Below are 24968 nucleotides of genomic sequence, written 5' to 3'. Positions count from 1 at the left end.
TTCTGCCAAATGAATGGAAATAGATTTTGACCTCTGTCTTGAGTTAGTGTAGATAAGCAGATGTAACCTTCATGCATTCAGATTTATAGCCATGGCTTCATGTTGCAGGTTGATGGGACAGAAGCACAGTTGCCATCACATAGACAATGGTGATGCCAGAGCTCTTATGTCTCCCATAAGGAGGGAGACTGACATCCCAAAACAGTGTAGTATTTGTAGGCCATGATTCTAGCCATTGCAATTGCTGCTGTGGGTCCCATAATGCACCAGGATAAGTGGCAAAAATCCAGGACCGGGCAAAAAAAAAAAAAAAAAAAATCTCTCCCTGGAATGGGTAATTTGGCAGCTCTGTGACTGCTAGGTCTAGGAGTGGAGGAGTGGCCTAGTGGTTAGGGTGGTGGACTTTGGTCCTGAGGAACTGAGTTCAATTCCCGGCACAGGCAGCTCCTTGTGACTCTGGGCAAGTCACTTAACCCTCCATTGCCCACCGCATTGAGCCTGCCATGAGTGGGAAAGCGCGGGGTACAAATGTAACAAAATAAAATAGGTGTACCATTGAAGGAGCATTAGCTGGAGCAGAGTCCGTTCCTTCAAATACAGTCAAATATAGATGTAAGTGGGAAAAAGCAGCTTTAAGAAAGCAGAAAGAATGTTTGAAGGGTGAGTATTTATTTCTCAATGGTTAGTAACTGATGAGTTACTATTCTGCCAGTTTAACCACCACAGCTGGTGTTAAACAAAAATTATATTTGGCACCTCTCTCCACTTAATATACATGCAAAGAGCTGAGCCTGTACCCACATAACTGTGTGGTTTAGCTTAAGAGGGCTTTTTTGCTGTGTTAAATTAAGCTGCAGAACTATATGGATAGCGGTGAATTGCACCAGCTAGCTGTGGGGAAAGTGGTGGGCAAAGTACCCTTACTGTGCCTGTCTGTAAGAGTCTTCAGTGTATACTGCTGCTGGAAATTCACATAGGGGATGTGACCACACTCCTTTTGAATAGCTGTGTGTGTTTTAAGGAGGTGAATGTATAAGGGTACAGTAGATAAGTCTGCGCATACACAATGTTTTTAGGCTGCTTGTATCCCCTCCCAAATTAGCATAAAGCAGCCATTCTCTACTGGGAGAGGTGAAAGAAACCAAAACTACAAGAATATGAGAGGCAATTATTTTTTTATTATTTATCAAGAGTAATTTACAATAACAAATGCTAGTTTCTCATGGGGAGCGCAGGAGACCCAAACATGTGGTCTACCTCCACCTCTTCCCAATGTAATGCTCTGATACAGCTGTTTTTATACCTTTTGTGTTAAGCAAGGCCTTAGCACTTATCTTCCTGAGAAATCATTGTTCTACCACAAGAAAAATGTCAGGAAGTATTTTTTTTTCATGGAGAGAGTGGTGGATGCTTGGAATGCCCTCCCGTGGCAGGTGGTAAGAGAGGAAAACGGTAACGGAATTCAAACATGCGTGGGATAAACATAAAGGAATCCTGCTCAGAAGGAAGGGATCCACAGCTTAGCCGGTAGTGGGAGGCAGGGCTGGTGGTTGGGAGGTGGGGATAGTGCTGGGCAGATTTATATGGTCTGTGCCAGAGCCGGTGGTGGGAGGCGGGGATAGTGCTGGGCAGACATACGGTCTGTGCCAGAGCCAGTGGTGGGAGGCGGGGCGGGTGGTTGGGGGGGCGGGGATAGTGCTGGGCAGACGGTATATGGTCTGGGCCCTGAAAAACACAGGTACAAATCAAGGTAAGGTATACACAAAAATGGACACAAAACAAACAGGTGGAAAAACAACTTCAAGGGATCAATCCAAGACAAGAGGTGAGATGCTCCAGAAGAACTTTATTAAGGACCCTAATAAAGTTCTTCTGGAGCATCTCACCTCTTGTCTTGGATTGATCCCTTGAAGTTGTTTTTCCACCTGTTTGTTTTGTGTTGGACTTTTGTGGAAATTCTTGGACCTCTTTTGTTCATACACAAAAATGGCACATGTGAGTTTATCTTGTTGGGTAGACTGGATGGACTGTGCAGTTCTTTTTCTGCCGTCATCTACTATGTTACTATGTATAATGCTCTTAAGCGGGGTGTTCCGGTCAGTCAGCTGTTGCGTTTGCACCGTTTGTGTTCATCTATGACGGAATTCAAGAAACAAGCTAGCAGCAGGATCGATAGGTTTGTGGCCCGTGGGTACCCTATGGGGATCCTCAAAAGAGCTTACAAAAGGGCCCTGTATGCCCCTCATCCTTGGCATCTTTCACCTAGGCAAAAGACCCCTCAGCACCCTGGCATGTGTTATTCCATATTCTTTAAAAGCTTCGGGCATTTGTTCTATTATTCATAAACATTGGCAGGTTCACCCTGCGTTTTGTGAGCGCCCCAACGTGGCGTACAGACATCAGGCAAATTTGGGTGAGTTGCTCAAAAGACCTAGCAGAAACATCGACATTGACAGGCACCTTCCATGTGGAAAGTGCGTATATTGCCATTATCAGTGGGATACTTCTATCATTCCTATCCCCCACACTAACAAACGGTACATTTTAAGACACCACACCTCATGTTGTACTGAACGGGTGGGGTGGTTTATTGTATTATATGCCCATATGAGTTGTACTACATAGGGCACACTAAAAGACAGCTTAAGAATAGGTTGGCAGAACATATTAGCAACCTGCGGCACAACAAACAGGAAAATCCTTTGGTAGCACACTGGATACAGTGTAATCATTCTGTAGATCAACTTTGTTGTGCTGTATTAGCACATCTTCCCTCGTTCAACAGAGGTGGTGATGGCAGTGCCAGTTTGCTAGTTATTGAACAATATTTTTTTGGGGGGAGGGGACAGTAGCTCCCAATGGCCTTAATTTAGAGGTCAAATGGGTGTAAGGTAGTATCCCTTTAATGAATCAAGGGCGGAGATTTTTCACCAGCCATTTAAATTTGGTCATGTGCGCCGTGTGCAGCAACTCTCTGTGCGGCCGTCTGTGGCCCACTCCTGAGGGAGCTCCAACCTGGCATGCAGCCGTTTAGATCATTGAATGTAAGTGTTACTTGAATAGGTAGTGTAGTTGTAATATTAAATTTTGAACACGGATGGTGACAATGATGATATGATTGAAATGTTGTAGATGTGGTGGTTCTTCCTGAGGAATTTTGTGAAATGCAGTCCAGCATCGGGGAACCAGTATGAATAGGAGATATCTTTGGTAGATTAATTAATCACCGATTATACAGCACCTGGACATTGATATACAAGGACGCTTGGTGAAAGTGTGGATTACATTCCAGCAGCTAACAGAGTGTTAGCATATAAACTTGGTGCACATATTTGGGATCAAACAGCCAGCGCAAGTTTATTACATGATCACAGTGGCCAAGTGGAAAACGTGGCATTAAAGGAACAAGAGCACTGTGCTGGGTAGACTGGTTTGTGGTCCCTTTGCATTACATAAGTACATAAGTAATGCCATACTGGGAAAAGACCAAGGGTCCATCGAGCCCAGCATCTTGTCCACGACAGCGGCCAATCCAGGCCAAGGGCACCTGGCAAGCTTCCCAAACCTACAAACATTCTATACATGTTATTCCTGGAATTTTGGAGTTTTCCAAGTCCGTTTAGTAGCGGTTTATGGACTTGTCCTTTAGGAAACCGTCCAACCCCTTTTTAAACTCTGCTAAGCTAATCGCCTTCACCACTTTCTCCGGCAACGAATTCCAGAGTTTAATTACACGTTGGGTGAAGAAAAATTTTCTCCGATTTGTTTTAAATTTACTACACTGTAGTTTCATCGCATGCCCCCTAGTCCTAGTATTTTTGGAAAGTGTGAACAGACGCTTCACATCCACCTGTTCCACTCCACTCATTATTTTATATACCTCTATCATGTCTCCCCTCAGCCGTCTCTTCTCCAAGCTGTATAGCCCTAGCCTCCTTAGTCTTTCTTCATAGGGAAGTCGTCCCATCCCCGCTATCATTTTAGTTGCCCTTCGCTGCACCTTTTCCAATTCTACTATATTTTTCTTGAGATGCGGAGACCAGAATTGAACACAATACTCAAGGTGCGGTCGCACCATGGAGCGATATAACGGCATTATAACATCCTCACACCTGTTTTCCATACCTTTCCTGATAATACCCAACATTCTATTCGCTTTCTTAGCCGCAGCAGCACACTGAGCAGAAGGTTTCAGTGTGTTATCGACGACGACACCCAGATCCCTTTCTTGGTCCGTAACTCCTAAAGTGGAACCTTGCATGACGTAGCTATAATTCGGGTTCTTTTTTCCCACATGCATCACCTTGCACTTGCTCACATTAAACATCATCTGCCATTTAGCCGCCCAGTCTCCCAGTCTCGTAAGGTCCTCTTGTAATTTTTCACAATCCTGTCGCGATTTAACGACTTTGAATAACTTTGTGTCATCAGCAAATTTAATTACCTCGCTAGTTACTCCCATCTCTAAATCATTTATAAATATATTAAAAAGCAGCGGTCCTAGCACAGACCCCTGAGGAACCCCACTAACTACCCTTCTCCATTGTGAATACTGCCCATTTAACCCCACTCTCTGTTTCCTATCCTTCAACCAGTTTTTAATCCACAATAGGACATTTCCTCCTATCCCATGACCCTCCAATTTCCTCTGTAGCCTTTCATGAAGTACCTTGTCAAACGCCTTTTGAAAATCCAGATACACAATATCAACCGACTCCCCTTTGTCCACGTTTGTTCACTCCTTCAAAGAATTGAAGTAAATTGGTCAGGCAAGATTTCCCCACACAAAAGCCATGCTGACTTGGTCTCAGTAATCCATGTCCTCGGATGTGCTCTGTAATTTTGTTTTTGATAATAGCCTCTACCATTTTCCCCGGCACCGACGTCAGACTCACCGGTCTATAATTTCCCGGATCTCCCCTGGAGCCTTTTTTAAAAATGGGCGTTACATTGGCCACCCTCCAATCTTCTGGTACCACGCTCGATTTTAAGGACAAGTTGCATATCACTAGCAGTAGCTCCGCAAGCTCGTTTTTCAGTTCTATCAGTACTCTAGGATGAATACCATCCGGTCCAGGAGATTGTAAAATGTAAGAAAATTCAACAAGTGTTAGATATTTTATGTTTGAAATGTAACTTTGTGCAATTTATAATCAGGTACAGGTGGTGTACGGTGAATGGATGGAATGAGAGTTTCAGTTAGTTAGATAGTAGTGTCAGTTCTTTTAGAGTGACACAACAGTGCAATAAAAAGTCTTTTTTGATATTGAAAGCATACTGGAGTCTTTATGTAATAACATCCTACTCACCCCAATCCCAAAAGACACCAAGAAAAGCATAAACGATATCAGCCGGCGTGGCTAAACAGTAAGATAAAGGAAATCATTAGAGCCAAAAAACAATCCTTCAGAAAGTGGAGAAGAGAACCAACTGAAAGTAACAGGATAGATCATAAGGAATGCCAAGCCAAATGCAAAGCGGAGATAAGGAGGGCAAAAAAGGACTTTGAGAAGAAATTAGCGTTGGAAGCAAAAATACATAGTAAAAATTTTTTTAGATACATTAAAAGCAGGAAACCGGCCAAAGAGTCGGTTGGGCCGCTGGACGAAAATGGTGTTAAAGGGGCGATCAAGGAGGACAAAGCCGTAGCGGAGAAATTAAATGAATTCTTTGCTTCGGTCTTCACCGAGGAGGATTTGGGGGGGACACCGGTGCCGGAAAGAATATTTGAAGCGGGGGAGTCGGAGAAACTAAACAAATTCTCTGTAACCTTGGAGGATGTAATGGGTCAGTTCAGCAAGCTGAAGAGTAGTAAATTACCGGGACCTGATGGTATTCATCCCAGAGTATTAATAGAACTAAAAAATGAACTTGCGGAGCTACTGTTAGAAATATGCAATCTGTCCCTAAAATCGAGTGTAGTACCGGAAGACTGGAGGGTAGCCAATGTTACTCCGATTTTTAAGAAGGGTTCCAGAGGAGATCCGGGAAATTATAGACCGGTGAGTCTGACGTCGGTGCCGGGCAAGATGGTGGAGGCTATTATTAAGAATAAAATTGCAGAGCATATACAAAAACATGGACTGATGAGACAAAATCAGCACGGATTTAGTGAAGGGAAGTCTTGCCTCACCAATCTAATGCATTTTTTTGAGGGGGTAAGCAAACATGTGGACAATGGGGAGCCGGTTGATATTGTATATCTGGATTTTCAGAAGGCGTTTGACAAAGTGCCGCACGAAAGACTCCTGAAGAAATTGCAGAGTCATGGAATCGGAGGTAGGGTATTATTATGGATTAAGAACTGGTTGAAAGATAGGAAGCAGAGAGTAGGATTGCGTGGCCAGTATTCTCAGTGGAGGAGGGTAGTTAGTGGGGTCCCGCAGGGGTCTGTGCTGAGTCCGTTGCTTTTTAATGTATTTATAAATGACCTAGAGATGGGAATAACTAGTGAGGTAATTAAATTCGCCGATGACACAAAATTATTCAGGGTCGTCAAGTCGCAGGAGGAATGTGAACGATTACAGGAGGACCTTGCGAGACTGGGAGAATGGGCGTGCAAGTGGCAGATGAAGTTCAATGTTGACAAGTGCAAAGTGATGCATGTGGGTAAGAGGAACCCGAATTATAGCTACGTCTTGCAAGGTTCCGCGTTAGGAGTTACGGATCAAGAAAGGGATCTGGGTGTCGTCGTCGATGATACGCTGAAACCTTCTGCTCAGTGTGCTGCTGCGGCTAGGAAAGCGAATAGAATGTTGGGTGTTATTAGGAAGGGTATGGAGTCCAGGTGTGCGGATGTTATAATGCCGTTGTATCGCTCCATGGTGCGACCGCACCTGGAGTATTGTGTTCAGTACTGGTCTCCGTATCTCAAAAAAGATATAGTAGAATTGGAAAAGGTACAGCGAAGGGCGACGAAAATGATAGTGGGGATGGGACGACTTTCCTATGAAGAGAGGCTGAGAAGGCTAGGGCTTTTCAGCTTGGAGAAGAGACGGCTGAGGGGAGATATGATAGAAGTGTATAAAATAATGAGTGGAATGGATCGGGTGGATGTGAAGCGACTGTTCACGCTATCCAAAAATACTAGGACTAGAGGGCATGAGTTGAAGCTACAGTGTGGTAAATTTAAAACGAATCGGAGAAAATTTTTCTTCACCCGTGTAATTAGACTCTGGAATTCATTGCCGGAGAACGTGGTACGGGCGGTTAGCTTGACGGAGTTTAAAAAGGGGTTAGATAGATTCCTAAAGGACAAGTCCATAGACCGCTATTAAATGGACTTGGAAAAATTCCGCATTTTTAGGTATAACTTGTCTGGAATGTTTTTACGTTTGGGGAGCATGCCAGGTGCCCTTGACCTGGATTGGCCACTGTCGGTGACAGGATGCTGGGCTAGATGGACCTTTGGTCTTTCCCAGTATGGCACTACTTATGTACTTATGTACTTATTACCACCCAGTTGCATCTATCCCATTAGTAGTAAAAATGATGGAGAGCTTCGTGACTAAACAGCTTACAGAATACCTGGACAAGTTCTCAATACTACATAATTCACAATCAGGATTCCGATCCCACCATAGCACCGAAACTGTCCTAGTCACCCTCCTGGCCAAATTCAAGCAGGAGATTGTCACAAGCAAACACATACTCCTCCTCCAGTTCGACATGTCGAGTGCATTCAACATGGTAAACTACAACATACTAAGAGTACTAGGCCACTTTAGGATTGAAGGAAACGTACTTAACTGGATCAAAGGCTTTCTAAGCACCAGAACTTATCAAGTAACATCCAAGTCAAACATATCACCACCTTGGAAAGCAGTCTGTGGAGTACCTCAAGGATCACCATTATCACCAATACTCTTCAACATGATGATGACTCCACTGGCACATTCCTTACCCAACTGAGGCCTTAACCCATTCATTTACGCAGATAATGTTACAATATACGTCCCCTTCAGACATGATCTGACAGAAATAACCAACAAAATCAACGATAGTCTGAACATCATGGACTCCTGAGCAAACTCATTTCAACTGAAACTGAACCCCAAAAAAACACATTGCCTCATCCTCCTCTCTATATAACAAATACAAACCCACAACCATAAATACTCCAGAACATACCCTCCCTATCTCGGACAGTTTGAAAATACTCTGTGTCACACTCGGCTCTCGAAGGTAAGGTTGCGATCCAAGTAAACTCTGTAAGAAAGAAAATGTTCTATTCAATGTGGAAGCTCAAACGATTAAAACCTTTCTTCCCAAGAGCAACTTTTTGATACCTAATACAATCAATGGTCCTAAGCCATGCAGATTATTGCAATGGAATCTATGCGGGCTGCAAAGAACAACTCATAAAAAAACTTCAGACTACCCAAAATACAGCAGCCAGGCTGATATTCAGCAAAGCACGCTTTGAAAGTGCCAAACCCCTCCGAGAAAAGTTGCATTTTAATGGCTCCCAAAGAACAAATCATCTTCAAAATCTGCACCTTAGTCCACAAAATCATGTACGGCGTAGTCTCAGGATACATGACAGACCTTATAGACTTACCAATAAGAAACAAAGTCAGATCTTCAAGATCCTACCTTAACCTACACTACCCAAATTACAAAGGACTGAAATACAAAACAACTTACGCAGCTGGCTTCTCCTACATAAGCGCACAACTATGGAATGGGATCCCAAAAGCTGTGAAACAATCCACGACCACTTGAACTTCAGGAAATCACTAAAAACCTACCTCTTCAAAAAGGCCTACCCCGTAACCCTCTTTACCTACCAACACAGCATGACTATGATCGAACAGGACATCACGCAATCTTCATCCATTACGACCCTCCTCCACTTATACCTCATACGATCACTATACAACTTTGTATTTGTTATCCGACTGGGCAAACGCCTTTGACGATACTATGTAAGCCACATTGAGTCTGCAAATAGGTGGGAAAATGTGGGGTACAAATGCAACAAATAAACAGAGCCAGTTGGGTTCAAGTTGACACAAGCTGATGATATCAGGCACTAGAGCAGTGCTTCTCAACCCAGTCCTTGAGGCACATCCAGCCACTCAACATTTTTAGGATATCCATGAAGATATGAGAGAGATTTGCATATTAAGGAGGCAAGGCATGCCACTGTCATACACATATCCTTCTGGAGATCCTGTAATACTAGCACTGGCATCCCTGAGGAAGATGTCTTTGAAACAGGAACTCCTTCCTGTAGGACGTTTAAAACTTTCACTACATTAGCAATGAAGTTTGAATCCAGGTAAGTCTGCACTTGTTAACTTTATCTTCCAGTGCTTTAACCTTATAAAAAAAATCAGTGTATGTTTAACTGAATTGGGTTTATTCCCGCAGGGTGGTAGTTTCTACCCAGCGAGTTAAGGATCCTAATGAATTGAAAAGTTTACTGAATCTACTACTACTACTACTTTTTAGCATTTCTATAGCGCTACAAGGCGTACGCAGCACTGCACAAACATAGAAGAAAGACAGTCCCTGCTCAAAGAGCTTACAATCTAATAGAAAAAAAAATAAAGTAAGCAAATCAAATCAATTAATATGTACAGGAAGGAGGAGAGGAGGGTAGGTGGAGGCGAGTGGTTACAAGTGGTTACGAGTCAAAAGCAATATTAAAGAGGTGGGCTTTCAGTCTAGATTTAAAGGTGGCCAAGGATGGGGCAAGACATAGGGGCTCATGTCCAGCGACTCTCCTCTCCTCTGCCCTCCATCCACCCATGTCCAGCGACCCTTCTACTACTACTACTACTATTTAGCATTTCTATAGCGCTACAAGGCATACGCAGCGCTGCACAAACATAGAAGAAAGACAGTCCCTGCTCAAAGAGCTGTGTAATAAAAGTGATCCAAGTATAGGCAATCAAGCCATTGTGACATCACTGATGAGGTTGGCTCTTATTGGTGGACTGAGGCATTATGACATCACAATATTAGCTCTGGTTACAAGAGACTACTACTACTACTATCATTTCTATAGCGCTACAAGGCATACGCAGCGCTGTACACCATACATGAAAAGACAGTCCCTGCTCAAAGAGCTTACAATCTAATAGACAAAAAATAAAGTAAGCAAATCAAATCAATTAATGTGTACAGGAAGGAGGAGGGTAGGTGGAGGCGAGTGGTTACGAGTCAAAAGCAATGTTAAAGAGGTGGGCTTTTTAGCAACACACGTAGTTTATATTTGATTTCATGTCACTTTATGGTAGTGTTTATAGTTTTATACACAAAATAGAGCTGTGTATGGGGAGTACAACATGATGTATAGAGCTATATAGTGAGTCGCATCACAGCGGCAAGTCTCACTGATTTACATGCTCAGCTGCAGCCTATACTGAACTATCCAGGCTCTACCCAAAAATTTAAATACATACCTTTTTTTATTATTAGACGAGTTCTTTTTCAGTAAACACTGTTTTGTTATTATAGAGATTGACTTTTTTTGATCAACTAGGTGGAGATGCACTAGAGAGAGACTGATTTTCCTATAAATGTTACACTGTAAATGGATACACTTACTTAAAAAGCTGAACATACTGAAGAAACACTATCACCCCAGCAGTACTGTTCAATGACACCAGTCCTCTTTGGCCTTCCTATGGCTCGTTTCATCTTTTTGTCTTCTAGGTGTTTGGATTGACTCATCTTTCATTCTCTAAGAAAATTTCTGAGTTGCTAAAATTAGGCTTCTCAACCCTTCACATGCTTCGTTTCTTGGGGACTTCAAATCTTTACACACTGCTATGCACGCCCTTCTCATTTCTAAGCTGGATTCCAGTCCGAAATCAAGACGGCTCCAAACTCTCCCAGAAGGGTGCCGCTTGCTTCCTTTACAAAGCAGGCAGATTTCATCATATAACCCCTCTTTTGGTTGAATTGCATTGGCATCTGGCTCAATTTTGTGTTCCTTTCAAAATTGTAACTCTCACTCAAAGTCTTGCACTCTGGTGTCCCTCTCAGCGCTAACAGCTCCTTGTACCCCATCTCAGGTCCTTTGTTCCATGGACACTAACCACATGCACCCTCCCAGCCCTAGAGCAGCTAAATTAGAGTCTACCCAGAACAGAGCCTGTCATGTTTTGTTTTTTTGCTCTGTTATAGAATTCCCTATACATATCGAGTCCGAGGAATCCTTTCCCCTTCTTAAAACTCATTATTTTATGCAGGCTTTTAACATTAATCTCTAGCAAGTTTGCTGGGGGTCTTGAGAAGTATCTCCTGATTTCATGTTTGATGACTGAGTGCTCGCTGTGATTATGAGATTAGTTAACCATTGTCTTTTCTTTCCTATACTTAATGGCATTCCTTTCAGTTGATTTTAACTTAGATTTGTATACTACTTGGATCCACCGGCTTCGTACATACAGTATAACAAGATTTTAACAAACAGAAATAGTCATACCCCAAGAAGTGTAGGCAACAGGAAAATTTCACATTGCTCCAACTTCATAGAGACCACCATTTAATGAGCTTCAAAGTGGAAAAATCCCCCACTTGGCAGGAATGGATAAAAGAGGGGGAAAAAACACACACACACTTTAAAGCTTTATTAGACTAGACAAATACAGGTCTTGCTTCCAAGCAATTTCCTTCCCAGTTCAGCAATTAAACATGCACTGTTACAATTTGCACACATACATACTGCAATTAACCTTCCTTACATAAGTTCTTACTTCATATTACATTAATAGCATTAAAAAAAATAGATTGTTTTCTTGCATAAAATTATTTGGGTTGCCCATTTTAAAATGTTATCTACAGAAAGAAAAAGAAATTCCCATATGTACATTATTGCAGGACAGCATGGCACAGTGTGATGATGGAGAAACGGGGGACAACATTCACTGTGTGGCTAGTAGCTGAAAGCTCTCATGCTCTTGCAATCAAGCTGAAACTTTCTGCATGTGCATTTATAAAAGGCCAAGCTAAACTTCTCAATATCAACCATGTGTTTTCAGGCAATCAAGAAGAGAGTTTACTAGTATCTGGGTGTCCTTGCTTGCTTATTTTTACCTCAACACCGTCTGCTGTTGCTACATATACATATTACACTCTACAACCCAGATAAGCAGTGGGAACAGAATAAGCTACATGCTCACCGAGCAGGGACACAGAGCGGAAAGCATGCATTGACACACACACACACGCTCCTCCGCTGCAGTGTCTTCAGCAGCTACATCTCCGCTCTTACTTCTACAAGTCATTGCATTAGAGAAGCCTGTGAGAGAGCTGCCCAGTTCTGTCTGTTAATTTCATAGGCAGACAGGGTACTACAACAAGAAACCCATCACAATCGCTGGATAGATGATTTTCTCATCCTCCCACATTCAGTACTCCAGCTCTTGTTGCTAGTAATCGGAAGCTTCAGCACCCTACACTTGCACAGGGTTTGGATCTAATTGGAAACGTCCCACTGCTTAACAGAAACACCACAGCTATCCTACTGTGCTCCTTCAGTCAGTTTACTCTTAAATCATCATACCGAACAGAATCACAGTCAAATGTTTCCCTCTTTTTACTCTCTGCCAGAAGGCATCCTTCAGCCGCCGTAGCCTCCAAACACAGAGCTGCGGGTAATCAGTGCTTGTACACGAACAGTGCACACTTCATACACAGCCAGGCACCTGGGCCCACATAAACCCTCTCTTTCAATTCTTCTGAAAGGCACAAACTATCTGGTTTCAAAATGAGAATACTGTACAACATGATTACAAGAGGAGGAAAGGGGGAAAAAAAAGCTGAAGGAAAGGAAATTAGTGCAAATAAAAGCCTGGTGTAAGTGACATGATCAGCAGGAGCCATATTATGATGCTCAGGAGTGAGCATGGAGCAATTGCGTTCTCATTTCTCCGCTTAAGAGTCTCCATCCTCAGTTTCTATATCTTCAAGTCAGAACCAGCAAGCAAGCAATCTCAATAATGACAGCAAGTCTGGGTGAGGGATTTACTCTTGAGAAATCAGTTTCAATGCAAGTGCAGTGGAGAGTGGCATACGATTAGCTCTTGCTTGATGATCAAGCACTGAGTCACCATCACCATACTGCACCTGTACTGTATTCATAAACTGCAGCTTATGTTTCAACAATTTTATTAGTGATGTTACAAACATCTTATTCCCCAAACAATAAACGTAGTTATGTGCTATGCAATTGTAAGCTAACAAAATCAAGCTAAGTAAGCTAACATTTTCACCACCCACTTTTATCCTACCCCCCGCCACTCTCAACTTCCATAAACTGCAGCTTAAAAACAGGGGGGAAAAAGTAGCTCTTGCTGTTTCTGGTATACTTTTTGTTTCATGAAGGGAAACAGGGAAGATACAGTGCTCTTTCAGTCATGATCAATAGGATCACACAAATCAATTTTACTACCCATGACTGGTCTTTGGTAAAAAGTTCCATGTGACACCTGAGCCCCTGAAGGACGCAGGTAATCATGGGCACATGAAAGCAGACGAAGGTCATACCCTAATACCAGCGTGGACACAAGCATCATACATGATGAAAGTGGCATAGGCCAGGACACAGCAGATCAGCAACATATCTTCATTCTTTACCATAGGGGTGGTTCAAGGATTTGCTTGCATATTCTCACCAACCCTTCTACACTTCCTGGATGTTCAAGACTAATTTAGACACACGTAATGGGGTCTCAGTTAGAGTGAGAATGCTGCAGGGCAAAATGCTTGAGCTGTAATCTTTGCTCTGGCTTGGCTTCTCATTAAGTCACCCACAGCACCTTGGAGAGGAAGAGGGAGTAGAATAGCACAGAAAGCAGCTCTCTACCTGATCTAAGTCTACAAGGAATATGATAGAAAAATGGGACATACATGATAGCTTCTATTTATTCCTTTGCCTGCTACTACAATGCTGTGGGGGCACCAGAAAAGAGATATGCTCAGGACTGAGACTATGGCAAAATCAAAGTCCACCTAACTAGACATGAAATACACTGCTTTGTGACAGCTTTTTCAGAAACTGTTAATATATATGCAGCCTGTTTCTCAAGTACAGTTTAAGAAGGGTTTTTAATGCATTCTGTACTTGCCTCTCCTCCCTTTCACACTGAGTCACTCTGATCATTTTCTTTTTTATCATTAGACCACAGCGTAAAATGTAAAGAGCAAAGAAAAGAACCAGGAAGTTGCCATGTTACTTTGTAAGAATCTCAAGCTCCCATCATGCATGGAGCTGAAGGAGAGCCAAGGAGACAACCAATGTAATTATTAAAAGGAAAATCTGTAAATATGAAAGCAGATGATAGCACACCACTGCCTCCTTCAACAGACTGAAACTAAGGTAGAGATGTCGTAGAATGGCAAAGGATGGAGGATTAAACCAAACCTAGTTATAAGGATGCAGCAAGATTAGAGGGGAAAACAAGAATTAAGAGAGTCATGATATTGAAGTTAGAAAACAACTTTTGCTGTGAGGTTTTCCCTTTAAACGGTGAAGTGGAAGGTCAGTTCAACAGTACTGTAGTATCTGCTTAGTTCCAGAAACTTTGGTAGATCTGATTCCTGTCATCCAGCTTAGGGTTTTGAGCAAAAGCAAAATCTCAGGCTCTTGAAAGCAACATTCAAAGAAACTGGAATTCTCATTGGAAAGAAATAAAATCTTAAGTTGTAAACAATCCGCCCCAAACAACAAACAAAACCACAAATCAAGAAACAGAGAAAAACTTTAAGAAGGGTGAGAGCAGTGATTTGTGTTAGGTGATTAAGGATGAGGATGATGAAAGGCAGGCTTGCTGAACCTCAAATGAGACACTGTGCCAAAGCTGCTCTGGCTCAGCAAGTATGTCATTGTCTAACTTTTCCATCTACTTCAGCCTTTGCTCATCAGAATTCACTGTACTAAGCCTTCTCCCCACTTAGGTCCCTTCTAGCTTATACTTTTATTTCTCTGTGTCCTGGAAATTTTTAATTTGGGATTAAAAAAAATATACCCATTTTATTAAGACCACATCCACTGCTGTTCAGCATATCCTTCAGGTGGTTCCTGCAGTATTTGTATGTTCACATCTATCACGTTGACACTTGTGTGAGGTTCTGCTGAAGACCACCTCCTCAATTTACAGATAAAGGTGGGCACAGCCGAGTGAATTTAAGAGAACTTCCAACATTATTTCCTCCAACTAGAGACAGATAAGAACACAGACTGTAAATGATTTTAGTTTAACTGCAAAGTGACTTATGAAATGCTTCCTGCCAGTACTGTGCTGTTATAACCACATGCTCTTCCCATCAGCAGATTTTTTTTTTTATCACACAGGAGCTGCTCGTTAAGAACAAGGCACCTTAGTTTTACAGATTTTGCTCATTTCTGTAGCAAGGGTACCGGGTCTCATTGCCTCCACTACATATGCTTCCCAGCCACTAAGGTTGTATCAGACCTCAGGCATCCTGGTAGCAAAAGGATTAGTAACCAGGATCCTTGCCGGCAGAGGCATAGCTGCATGTCACATATGCCACAGAGACGAGCAGGCCAGAGTGTCAGCACACTCCACACCATAATAATAAATAACAAAAAAAAAATACAGAACAAAATTATTAAAAAAAAAAATCCCTAAAATAGCGTAAGTACCATCTCAAGGAAAGATGGCAGAAAGCGAGAGAAAAAGGTTGTTGTATTTACAAAAGGGGCTTTGGGTTTGTGTGAGGAATGTTCCTTGGTTTGATCCTGTGAGAGCATTTACCAGCCTGTCCAACGCTGTGCATATGTATTGGGGAGTATTTACCCCATTCAGAAATGAGGTTCAGTCTTCAGTTTCTTCATAAGTTGTCTCATCGAAGGGACGGTCAAGGAGAGGGATAGAACGGTGCCGGGAATACTTTAGCTGCAGGAGGTCACCCACCTCATCTATCACTTTCAGAGCCTGGAAGAAGAGAAGCAAAAATCAGCAGGAGGAATCAGAGACCACTCCTGTATCCTGCAAGATTGGCCAAGCAATGGAACATATGAGTAAGGGATCCTCAATACCACTCATTACAGAAGCACTTCCTAAACTTTTTTTTCTAATGTGATGACCCCATTTGAACCTACAAATTCACTTGACCCCAGATGATGAAAACAAAGAGCAGACTTTCCCTCCCCCGCACCTATACACTTATCCAAAGCACAAAGGCAGAAGTAACAGCAGGTCAGCACAAGGCCTGGTGTCTCAGGGGCTGAGGCAGAAAAGCCTAGCTGCAGGTTGTGTCTGAACATTAATGGCTGATGCATGCAGAGAGACTGAACACAGAAGACATGGCTGCACATTGCATTAAGAATTCCAGGGAATGTACAGAAGGAGAACAATGACTTTTGAAATTTTGTGCCAGATGCAAGGTTGCAGAGAAGATTTTGGCATCTTCTGCAGTGCCTTCAAGTTTTAAAGCTTGTGTGGTGGCCAGAACAAAAACAACTGACCACACATATCGGTGCCTTTTTTTTTTAGTGCAGAAATACCAGCCTCAGAAAAATTTTATGTGCAAGACATTTTTGCAAGGCTGATATTTATACACAGAAAGGGCACTGATACATAGCAACACTTTCCTTTTTGTTCCAACATGAACACCAGCACCTACACAAAACCTGTGTGTGAATGTGCCTGGCAGGCTCCCCCCAATTAGCATACAACTTTTGTGCACATAAAATTTACAAGCACTTAGCTTGCTGTACAAGCATCAGCTTTCTGCATCGACCTCTCAGTGTGCACTAGAGCGTTGAAAGGCGACAAAAATCTAACCCATCCCCGCTGCATGTGATGTCCTCCATTCCCAACCCCCGTCACACCGCATCGCACCTCACTACACAGTCACCTTACCCCCCCCCCCCCCCCCCCCAGAAAGCCAGATTCTATAAATACTGGTAAAATAATGTAAATGCATTTTCTTCTATACTCTGCTAAGTAAAACATTTTTTAAAATGCACATTAAAAAATACAAAACACCTGTCATCTGTGAGCAACGTCCCCCTTTCCTTTCCATCCCTTCTATTCCATGTGCTCTATTTCCTCTTTTCCCTCTCCATGAATGTCCCCCTTACCAACATTTATTCCAGCTCCCTCCCTCTTTTTACAGCCCCTTCACACATTGACTTCATCGGCAATGGTAAAAGATGGATACAGCGGGATCCTCCCAGATCATCTTAGAAAACCTTTAAAAGTTCACCTTTTCTTGCACAAACGTTGAGATTATTTTAGCACTGTGATTATTTTCCCCTCCCATACCTCTATACATCCTGGTGGTCCAGTGGGACAGGAAAGATCTTCCACTCTTTCCTGTCCCACTAGACCACCAGGATGCTTGGGGAGGGCACCCAGAGCTGGAGGAGAGGGGAGACATCACTCGACTCACCTACGCTTCCGTGGGATCCCCACAAGGTTTGGGATCCATCCCCGCAGCACCTCTGCAGGGTTCGGGTCCATCCCCACGGGACTCCTGTTAGCCCCATTCCCATGCAGCTCTCAGTGTGCACTCAGACCCCAGTACTCTGCATGGGTTTACAGTCTAATAGGAGGCTCACAGAGGAGGTGGCAGGGCCTGTGAATGTTTCCCCGACTCACAGTCATAGATTACAGAGACCATCCAGAGGAAGAGCTCTGTTTCTGTGACTTAATTTATTGATGTGACCCCCACCCACAGTTTAGCAACCAGATTATAGGCTTACATCCAGGAATGCCACAAGTAGTGAATTTTAAGTGGAACTGGCTGCCTTTTATTATAACTAGTATGAAGTGGGATATATTTTATGTATGTTTTTATTACCTCTAACTATTTCTTAATGCACTCAGCAGCCTTGCCTTTCCTTGTATGTCCTGATATGCTCTCTAAGTGTAAAACTTCAGCCACTGCTTCAACCAGTAAAGAATCTAAGCAGGTTACATAAGTTCAAACTACACAATTAAAGATACTGATAGTCCTATTATTGATCCAAACAGTTTTCAATCCTTTATGAAACTGGAAATATCCAAAAAGTGTTCAAATTTGTTCAGATATAGAATTCCACAATTTGCTAGATTGATAAATAAAAAAGCCACCAAGAACTTTTATTACAAACTTTTTTTTTTTAAAACAGACAGAAATCCCAGTAAAAGTAGAGTAAAAATGAGAACTCTTCCGAAAGGCTTAATTCCCCTGTAAGATTTTAAATACAGTACAAGAAGTCAAAATCAATTTGAGCAGAAACTGGTAGCCAATGCAGGTAAAGGTGTCAAATGATCATATCGGGAACAACCATAAATCATTTTAGCTGCAGTATTTTGCAGCAACTACAATTTATTAACAAGTCTTAAATTTAATCCAACATAAAAGGACACTGCAATAGTCCAACTGAGATAAAAGAATAGCTTATTCCAGCATACAAAAGTGTTCTGTAAAAAAAACACCGATCTGATTGTTAATTGTCTCAATTTTGAAAATATTTTTTTTACTCAATTTATCTGAGATTCTATCATTAGTTGGGTGTCTAGTACCATCCCCAAAACCTGAGGATTTTTCAAGCTGCTCTCCTGAAACAAGTATAACACTACAAGGGACCAACGACACATTTGTTATACAGCAAGTTCTACTACTGTCCTCAGCTGAGCACTACACTGAAAGCCTCAAGGGAATCTAACCATCAGCTCTCACCTGGACGTAGGCACTAAACACACTATAAAGACAAGACACTTGCATGGGAAAAATATTAGTGCTAAAGAGCATAATCACACATTATTTCACAGTGCTAAAGCTCAGCTGAATCACAGATCTAAAAAAAAAAACTCCTTGCATGCAGGTGAAGGTTTTGAGTCCACTTCTTTTCTTATGTAGCATAAAACTATCTGCAACTATTTTTCTTGTTTATTGCCTCTTCTGGAAAAGTAGGGGTGACACCAGAAACGAAGGGAGAGGAGAATGAAGATGATGTCTTGATATCTCATCACAATGCTCCACAGGCACTGCATCTAATATCCAAAAGGAGTAGGCACGAAGGCAGGGGATGAGTGAGTTTTTTGTATTACTGATATGCCAAACGGGACATATGCCATATGTGGAATTTACAATTCCAAATATGCAAATAATCTAATATTCACATACGAGTTGTGGGCCATAAATGCTCCTGCAGGTTGGTACAATCTCTGCAAATATCAATAGACCTGACGATGTAAACTCTGTGCTCTCCTGTTTGTGTCTGTTATTTGCATATGATTTACTTACTGCAAACACACTTTTTGCTTTTTTTTAATTTTTGAAGTCTTTATTAAGCAGGTAAAACAGACGATTGTATGCAAATTAACGGTCAACATAAACAAAGCCAAAATACCCTAATGCTTATATCCTGCCCCACTGAAATCACATACAAAAGCAGTCTCAATGCGGCCATGGTTACAAACTAGAACCTCAGAATTTTGGGGATTTTTAGTCAAATACCTTCACTCCCCCCCATATCAAACCAACAAACCTCCACACCAAAACCAACCCCCTCTCACCACAAACATCACTACTCCTCCCGCCTCCTGCACCCCTATTAATAAGAGCAATGCTTCAGGAAGGGTCCCCATATGGCTTCCCATTTCGCCAAAGTACAACGAACAACCCAAAGTCTCTCCATTTCACAAATGAACCATAGTTTATTTAATCGTCTCACCAAAGGAGGGGCGGTAGGGGATTTCCAATGAGCAGCTAACACCACTCTTGCCGCTGACATAGCATGTCTAGTCAACAACGCCTGAGATTTAGTAAGACCTGGAGGTTTTTTAGTGAATATGAAATATTCAGGAGACCATTTGATTGGCCTAAGGAACCAATTTTGTGATCTATGTTGAATAGCTTTCCAATAGGCCCACACTTTAAAACAGGACCACCAAATATGGCCCATCGTGCCTCTCTGACCACAGCCACGCCACCACAGTGGTGATGCACTTGGAAACATATGATGCAGACGTACAGGAGTCAAGTACCACCCATAGAATACTTTAACTACACTCTCCTGAAAGGGAACTGATATCGACACCCTTGCGTAACCCTGGCAGCGCTATAGAAATGCTAAGTAGTGGTAGTAGTAGTAGTTGTCCAACCATTCTCCAAAAAAGAATCCTCAATTGTCACTCCTAGTTCCCGATGCCAGCGTTCCCTATGTGCAAAACAAGGACATATTTGCCTATGCTGGTAAGTACTTAAGTACATAAGCATCGCCATGCTGGGACAGACCAAGGGTCCATCGAGCCCAGAACCCTGTTACCGACAGTGGCCAAAAGAACATGCAATTTGTCCCGCCAATCCTAAAAATACTGTATTCTCTCATCCATTCAATAACATTCTATGGCTTTTTCCTCCAGGAAGCCGTCCAACCCTTTTTTGAAGTCTGCTAAGTTTACCGCCTTAACCACCTTTTCCGGCAGCAAATTCCAGAGTTTAACTACGCATTGAATGAAGAAACATTTCCTCCTATTCGTTTTAAATTTACCACACTGCAGCTTCATCGCATGCCCCCTTGTCCTAGTATTTTTGGAACGCGTAAACAGACGCTCCACATCGACCCGTTCCATTCCACTCATTATCTTGTAGACCTCTATCATATCTCCCCTTAGCCGCCTTTTCTCCAAGCTGAAGAGCCCCAGCCTCTTCAGCCTATCCTGATAGGGAAGTCGTCACATCCCCTGTATCATCTTTTTTTAAACTTTAAATTTTTTTATTGAAAAATTTGAAACAGTCAAAAACATCCAATATACAACATATAATATTATCTCTTTACAGTGCCTCCATATACATTTTTCCCATTTATTTGATAGAACACAACATCAGCACAACCTATTATGTCCAGTATATTTCCCTTAAACAATTTCCATTGCCCAATTTCTTCCAACCCTGTTCCCCCCTGTGTTATCCCCCAGCTTGGCTATTTATTTCCCTTACACAGGTGGCAGAAACAATATTGCTCCCAGTACCCCCCCACTCCATATCTTCCCTTAGTCTCCTACCCCTCCCCTCCCTCCCCCCCTTCCCATCCCTTCGCCCTGAAATGTGTCTTCAGCCCCTCTAAAGCCTCTCAATCATTTGTTGAAGTCTTGTCCATCCCCTTTTACGTCGAAGTCCCCTGTATCACCTTTGTCGCCCTTCTCTGCACCTTTTCCAATTCCACTATGTCTTTTTTGAGGTGCGGCGACCAGAATTGAACACAATACTCGAGGTGCGGTCACACCATGGAACGATACAACGGTAGAAATAATATCCTTATTTTTGCTTTCCATCCCTTTCCTAATGATACCCAACATTCTATTTGCTTTCCTAGCCGCAGCAGCACATTGAGCAGAAGGTTTCAACGTATCATCAACGATGATCCCTTTCTCGGTCTGTGACTCCCAACGCTGAACCTTGCATGATGTAGTTATAGTTTGGGTTCCTCTTTCCCACATGCACCACTTTGCACTTGTTCACATTAAACGTTATCTGCCATTTAGACGCCCAGTCTCCCAGTCTATCGCCAAAGCGCAAAAACAAAGGGGTATTGAGGATGTGATAAGAGTTTTTCATGTTCCCTTCTCTAAATTTCCTGCAAAAACACCACATGTGGTTTCTAGAGCAACAGTTCCTTAAACAATTTTTGGCGTTTTTGAGGTGAGTTCAGGCCTTTCACATTGTAAGTAAAAATTTTTAATCTTTACTCATATCAGACAGATGACAGGCAGCTACTCAGAGTGTACCTAGCTAGCAGGGAACCCCACAAGACTAGAGCAGAATTAAAGAAATCCCCCCCCCCCACCAAATCCCATGAAAACTCCCCCACCCAACCCCCTTCCCCCAAGCCACAACCCCCCTCCCCCCACATTCATACACCCAACAGACGGCACCTCACAGCACTGAATGGGACATCAAAAGAAAGTAACTACCGGACCAAATGGACCCCCCAACCTCACACACATCCCCCACATTCGTACCCCACCCAAGCCTTTACCACCTGGTAAAAGTATATCCACCCACCACTTGTTCACCCCAGTTAGCATATTCTCCAATCACAACTACACAATTACCGCAAAACAATATAACAAATAGTCATCAAAGAGTTCGCAATAAGCTCGCAAGCAAAACATTAATGATTGAAGTGTAAGAAAAGTCAAGTCTGGGCCAATTGTTTCTTAGCCTTCTGAGTGACTCTCTTCCACTGTTGTAACTTGGTCCTCGTCGAGGGAGCCAGGTCAGTCGGCGGAACAGCAGAAGAAGTCAGGCAAGCCTCATGAAGAATCTTCCAAGCCTCCTGAACGCTGCGAAGCCTGCTCTGCTTTCCCTTGATCATAAAATATAGAGCAAAAGGAAAAGCCCATGTATATGCAATCTTCTCTTTGATTAAGATCTCCAACACTGGTTTCATAGCGCGTCTCTGGGCTAACATAAACAAGGAAAGGTCCTGATAAACTGACACTTTAGCTTCATTATAATCCATGGATGACAGTTGACGAGCACGCACCAACAAGCTTTCCTTAAAAGCAAATGAAGAGAATCTCGTTATAATGTCCCTGGGTCTATTACCCAGTATCTTCCCCAAGGCTCTGTGCACCCGGTCTATGTCCACTGCACCTGAATCCAGAGTGTCGCCCATGATTTTAACACACAGTAAGCGCACTATGGCAGGGACATCTTCTGTGTTACCATTCTCTGGCACCCCACAGAGACGGAGATTGTGCCTGTGTCCCCGATTCTCGAGATCATCAACTTTGTAACGAAGCTCCTCAGTTTGCTCCAACAACTGAGAAAATCGAGAGTCCACAACTGCCGCTTGCTTAGCCTGCTCCTCCAAAACCTCCACCCTGCCCCCAAGCTCGTGGCATCCATGTGCTCCAAGATTTCGACCTTACAGGCCTTAATATCTGCACAGATCTCCTCGAGGCATTTGGCTAATTCCTTCGGGAAGCCTCTCTTGGGGAGAGAATGACGCGGGCCCGCATGGGAGGAAGCTGAGTCAGACTCCGATGAGTGACCAGGAGTAGGAGACGCATGGCGCGATAGGCCCTTAGCCAGCTGTCTCACCGAGTGGCGCTCACCCTCCTTATGCTGCAGCGAAGACGACTTACTCATGGTTACCAAGAACTCGCCACGAACCTTCCCAGGTAAGTAAAGATGGATAAAGAAGTGGATGAAGCAATTAGAAGCAGGGTAGTGCAGGAGCTAAACTCTCAAGCGTCCATCCTGTGGTATGTATTTTGAGTAAAAACCTTTACTTCATTCCTGGCTATTAAGGGGGAGATTCCCAACCCAAGTAGGTCTTGGTTTTAGATAAGCTGAAAATTTCTCTTCAGTAGGCAACTTGGAAGGACTGTCAATGACATCTGTAATTGTCTCTTAGAAAATGTAATAAATCAAAGTTACGGATAGTTTTTGTTCAGGACTAACCAACTGTCCGACAACTTTCACACATCACATAGTACAAACGCACAAAGGAATTAGAATTAATACAACTACAAATTAAGCTTGTACATGTTGGTCTCAGATCAAAACAAAACACAAATATATAAGAAACCTGTCTTCTAACTGGTCTTGATCACGATGACTAGCCCCACCTTAAGATTCCTATACTTGTAGTTTCCAATTCTAGTATGTCAGTAAGGGTAACAGGGGGTTGGTGCAGATGTAAATTCATCTAGCAGCCACAGATCTCCTTTCAGAAAAGCAGAAGAGGCTGAAACTTACAATGTCAAGCATTTCCCTGGTGTGAGCTGCAGACACACAGAACCTGGCTCTGGATTCGATGATGGGAGTGGCAGGGAAGCCTACCACCACCACGCCAATACTGCGCTTCAACATCTCGCGACCAAAAGCTCTGTAAAAGGAGGGGACCAAGCAAAATCGTTAAGTTGTTGTTGTTGCTATGCAATTGACTAATTATTCAGACACTTTTGATCTGCTGCATCATATCCAATTAACATTCAGTACTGAAACTATTCCAGCATGTTTGCTTTATGGTATCGGTTATTAAATCAAAAAGGAAGCAAGAGATATTAGCCCAGTCAGATCTTACTGTGGCCGTTGATATTTTAGATCATGATCTGCTTTTGAGATTAAATGAAATGGGAATAACAATGTTTCTTTATCACAGATCCCAGAGAGTTAAGAGGGGCCATCATTTTTCATCTTCTTGGCAATTTCCTTGTGGGGTTCCTCAGAGCTCCCCCTCTTGTCTCCTATTTAAAGTGTTTATGAGTTCCTTTGGTGCTGGATTAGCTGACCTGGGTATTTGATTTTTTTTTCCTACTAAGATGATATTTAATTGCTGTTTCTTATTTTAGATACTCTTGCAGACCATTTCTCTTAGGACTCAAGGTTTTGACTTTGTAAATACTTGGATAAGATCTCACTGTCTCATTCTGAATGCAGATAGAAACAATTTGTATGGCTGGGCCACTTGAATCTCAACAGTAACCTATATATAGGGAACTATTATTCTGCTGGCAATGACTTAAAATATTGGGTGTATTTCTCGACTCTACCCAACAATGGAACCTCATGTTAATTTTATAGCAACAAAATTGTTCTTGAAATTGAGGTAACTTAGACCACTGTAGTGTTTTGGTTGACGTTTTACTATTGTCACACTTGATTCAGGGCTGTAGAGTTGTTAAAAATGTACCGTCCAACTCCAGCTTCAAAATAAATAAATAAATTTACAATATAATATATGGAAAATGTATCATTTTACATATACATAATATTTGATCTGGATGTAAAGTTTAAGATCTACAAGAACAAATTTAAAACCTAGTATCAGTAGGAATCAGAGTCGGGCAGTAGAAAAATTGAGGAGTTGGAGTCAAAGGTTTGGTATACCGACTCCACAGCCCTGTTTGGATTACTGCAATAGACTTTTCTTGGGCATTTCAACAAAGTTATGCTCTAGATTGCTGTTATTTCAGAATATTGCAGCTTAACTTATTGTTTGGTGCCACAAGCAAGTATCTCCGCTCTTAATTTTCTCT

At 42.4% G+C, this 24968-nt stretch overlaps 1 protein-coding gene across 2 annotated transcripts in view; it reads right to left on the bottom strand.

Annotated features, from left to right (window-relative positions):
• Nucleotides 1-11570: 11570 nt before the first annotated feature.
• SPTLC2 (serine palmitoyltransferase long chain base subunit 2) overlaps nucleotides 11571-24968 on the bottom strand; it is a 121894-nt gene continuing 108496 nt past the window's right edge. Inside the window, exons 11-13 of one of the 2 annotated variants that reach the window (XR_003943300.1) lie at nucleotides 23686-23815; nucleotides 15009-15914; nucleotides 11571-14948 (exon numbers count right to left, since the gene is read on the bottom strand). Coding sequence is in view for 1 of the 2 variants with exons in the window: in XM_030213969.1 (XP_030069829.1) it covers nucleotides 15795-15914; nucleotides 23686-23815 (250 nt within the window). In the remaining variant the exon portion in view is untranslated. Of the gene's footprint in view, nucleotides 15915-23685; nucleotides 23816-24968 lie in introns of both variants that reach the window. The other variant, XM_030213969.1, reaches the window with a different exon arrangement.

Source organism: Microcaecilia unicolor, chromosome 9 (assembly GCF_901765095.1).
Source record: "Microcaecilia unicolor chromosome 9, aMicUni1.1, whole genome shotgun sequence".
Classification (NCBI taxonomy): domain Eukaryota; kingdom Metazoa; phylum Chordata; class Amphibia; order Gymnophiona; family Siphonopidae; genus Microcaecilia; species Microcaecilia unicolor.
The sequence above is the reverse complement of the archived record's forward strand: the minus strand, read 5'-3'. Positions and strand labels throughout refer to the sequence as shown.